This window comes from Nannospalax galili, unplaced genomic scaffold (genome assembly GCF_000622305.1).
Source record: "Nannospalax galili isolate Female #2095 unplaced genomic scaffold, S.galili_v1.0 scaffold38, whole genome shotgun sequence".
NCBI classification, from domain to species: Eukaryota; Metazoa; Chordata; class Mammalia; order Rodentia; family Spalacidae; genus Nannospalax; species Nannospalax galili.
This window is the reverse complement of record NW_008342636.1, coordinates 3,158,913-3,162,042: the sequence shown is the minus strand read 5'-3', so window position 1 is coordinate 3,162,042 and position 3,130 is coordinate 3,158,913. Positions and strand designations below refer to the sequence as shown.

The following is a 3,130-nucleotide window of genomic DNA, read 5'->3' as shown; positions in this document are numbered from 1 at the left end:
TAAATTGTGATATCTTGAAATTAAAGCTGTTGATGTATTTTGAAATATAACAATTGTTCTATGAGACTGCTAATTTATTTGATAGTGAGCTTTATACTAAAAATCTTTTCAAATTATATCTAAGTTTTAGACATTGACAAGGAGGGTTATTTTGTTTTGTTTGTTTTGAGACAGGATCTAACTAGGTTTGCTTAGAATTTATAATCTTCCTGCATCAACCTTCTCAGTGCTGGATTACAAGTGAGAGCTACCATACCTGGCAGGATATTGTGGTTCCTGAAATATTGAACTATTCCAATTTTGAGTACATGTATCAATGAACTGTTGCTAGAAAGTAAGCAGACATGCATTTCTACCACTAGAAAGTGAAATACACCCTTTTTTGGAGTGTGCTTGTGTGTGGTGTGCATGTATTCATATATGTATGTGTGCACAAGGATGTGGAGGCCAGAGTTTGATGTTGGGTATCTTACCCAATTGCTCTTCACCTTAGATACTGAGGCAAGGACTCAAATTTGAACCCAGTACTTGCTGATTTGACTCAACTCTCTAGCCAGCTTGCCCCAGAGATCTTCTACCTCTATGTCCTGAGTGCTGGGATTACAGGCAGGCCACCTTGCCCACCACCATTGATGTTGTTGGAGGTCTGAACTCTTGATAGTCATGCTTGCACAGAAAGTGCTTTACCCACTGAGCCATGTCCTCTACACCTCTACATACCTTTGACTTGTTAGATTGAGTTTTTCGTTATTAGATTTCTTGGTGCTTTTAGGCATTATGTTTAAATTAAATGAGTAATTAATGATGGTATAATTTTTCTAGACAAAAATAAGTATTCTTTTTATTTGTTTGTTTCCATTAGTGGGAAGCGAAAGTGCAACAAGGAGAAAGAGATTTTGAACAGATCTCTAAAACAATCCGGAAAGAAGTGGGACGATTTGAGGCATGTATAATAGTTTTGAACTTAATTTTGTTGTAAAATTAAATGTAGTTTTCTACTAATGAACTTCTAAATGTACTGTACTTTAACAGAAAGAACGAGTGAAAGATTTTAAAACTGTTATCATCAAATATTTGGAATCATTAGTACAAACACAGCAACAGGTAAGCTCATTTTTTAAATTATAATGTCTAGAATTTGTATTTTGTCATTTTAAAGATGACTGATAAGTTAAGCTCAAGGAAGAATTAAAAGTGGATTAAAGAAAGCTAGTGACAAAAAAGGAAAGATGCTAAATTGGAAATTGTTTGCCTGTGCTAAACAATACACACAGATGTATTTTTTCCCCAATAATCAGGCCATTAAAAAAAAAGAACAACTTTTCTATTATCTTCCAAGTTTATTTTCAGGGCGGGCTGGTGTCAGGCTGCCCATGCTGAGATTATAAGAACAAACCACCACACCTGGCTTTATAGTCCAATTTGTATTTCCTTATTGAACAGACCTTTTTGAGTAGGTGTTCTTCCATAACAGGCAGAAACTTAGAACAAAAACTGATTTTCTGTTGTCAGAGTGGTTTTTGTTGTTGTTGTTGTTGTTGTTGTTGTTATTGTACTATTTTATAGTTTTATTTGGAGTTTTTGATGGTTGACTGCTGCAAATATCATTTGTTTTCGTACCTAGGGCTTTAATGAAACATTTAATAAAGGCTTATAAAAAAGTTTTAGCACATACAAATTTGTGTAATCAAATAGTTTAATGTCTTTATAGTTAGTTTTGAAATGTGTGGCTATTGAAACTTGTGCATATGAAATAATAATATGTCTTCAGATTTAAGCCAGGTATGGTGGTAAACATCTATAATCCTAGCACTGGGAAGGCAGAGACAGGAGGATTGCCACAAGGTCAAAGCCAGCCTACTCTGTATGTTCAGTTCTAGGCCTACCAGGTCTACATAATAGCAAGGCCATACCTGAAAAAGCTGTGGGAAAACAAAAGGAAAACACACGTGGGCTAGGTGTGGTGGTACACAACTGCAGTCCCAGCACTGGGGTGGCTGTGGCAAGGAAACCTGAACCTAGGCCAGCCTGAGCTGAACAGTAAGACTGTCTCAAACAAGCTAAAACAGATGTTCCTCATAAGTACATACAATTATATATGTTAATTCTTAAAAAAGAACCAGACTAAATTAGTGTTAGCTATTTATATAGATTTTCAAGAAAGAGAATATATGCAGCCAGGCATGGTGGTGCAGGTCTCTAATCTCAGTGCTTGGGAGGCAGAGGCAGGAGGATCTCTGTGAGTTCAAGGCCATCCTGGTCTACATAGTGAGTTCCAGGCCAGCTGGGGCTACAGGGAGACCCTGTCTCAAAAAGATGGGAAAAAAAAAAAAAAGCGAAAACAGAAGAGAATATATGCATTAAAATGTTAAAATGATAAAAAGTTTAATGAAAATATCTTTTATTGTCCACAGCTCATAAAGTACTGGGAGGCATTCCTACCTGAAGCCAAAGCCATTGCCTAGCAATAACATTATTCCTGTTAAGAAGACATTTGATGTTTGCTCCAGTTATGCCGAATTCCTCAGTGAAATCATTAAAAACCATCCAAATAAACCACTATATATTTTATGACTTACATGTGGTTTTTTATATATAAAGATATATATGCGCTGACATTTTATTATAAGCTGCATGTCCTAACCCTCTTTGAATTAAGTGGACTGTGGCATGACATTCTGCAATATTTTGCTGAATTGAACACTATTGTGTCTTAAATACTTGCACTAAAAAGTGCTCTGCAAGGCCAGAAAATTTTACAATCTTTTTCTTTATATTATGTTCTATAGTATGCTTACCCTCTTTATGAAGCAAATTATAAATGCATTTGATTAATGTTCACTTATACATTCCTGTACAGAAATTATGATTTTGTGATTATAGTAATAAAATGATATTCCTTGTGAAGCATTAGTAATAAATTATTTGGGTATATAAATATGAGAGAATTTTTTTTTAATAAGGAAGAAATACTTCTAAATGTATATAGTTAATACTGTGATTCCTTAAATCTTTTAATTGACAGGAAAGGCCTAATTCTTATATTGATTAACTGAATGAAGCTTACAAATTTTCTTATGAAGCAATCATAAATCAGGGAACTTTTAATTTTTGTTCATTTTAGGTTAAA

At 34.4% G+C, this 3,130-nt stretch overlaps 1 protein-coding gene across 3 annotated transcripts in view; it reads left to right on the top strand.

Annotated features, from left to right (window-relative positions):
• The window catches only part of Snx2 (sorting nexin 2), a 59,359-nt gene extending 56,452 nt beyond the window's left edge, over window positions 1-2,907 (top strand). For 2 of the 3 annotated variants that reach the window (XM_017799552.2, XM_008838735.3), the window contains exons 14-16: window positions 863-943; window positions 1,033-1,104; window positions 2,415-2,903. In XM_017799552.2, the coding sequence (XP_017655041.1) occupies window positions 863-943; window positions 1,033-1,104; window positions 2,415-2,465 (204 nt within the window). In that variant the 3' untranslated portion in view covers window positions 2,466-2,903. Of the gene's footprint in view, window positions 1-862; window positions 944-1,032; window positions 1,105-2,414 lie in introns of all 3 variants that reach the window. The other variant, XM_008838736.3, reaches the window with a different exon arrangement.
• Window positions 2,908-3,130: the final 223 nt, after the last annotated feature.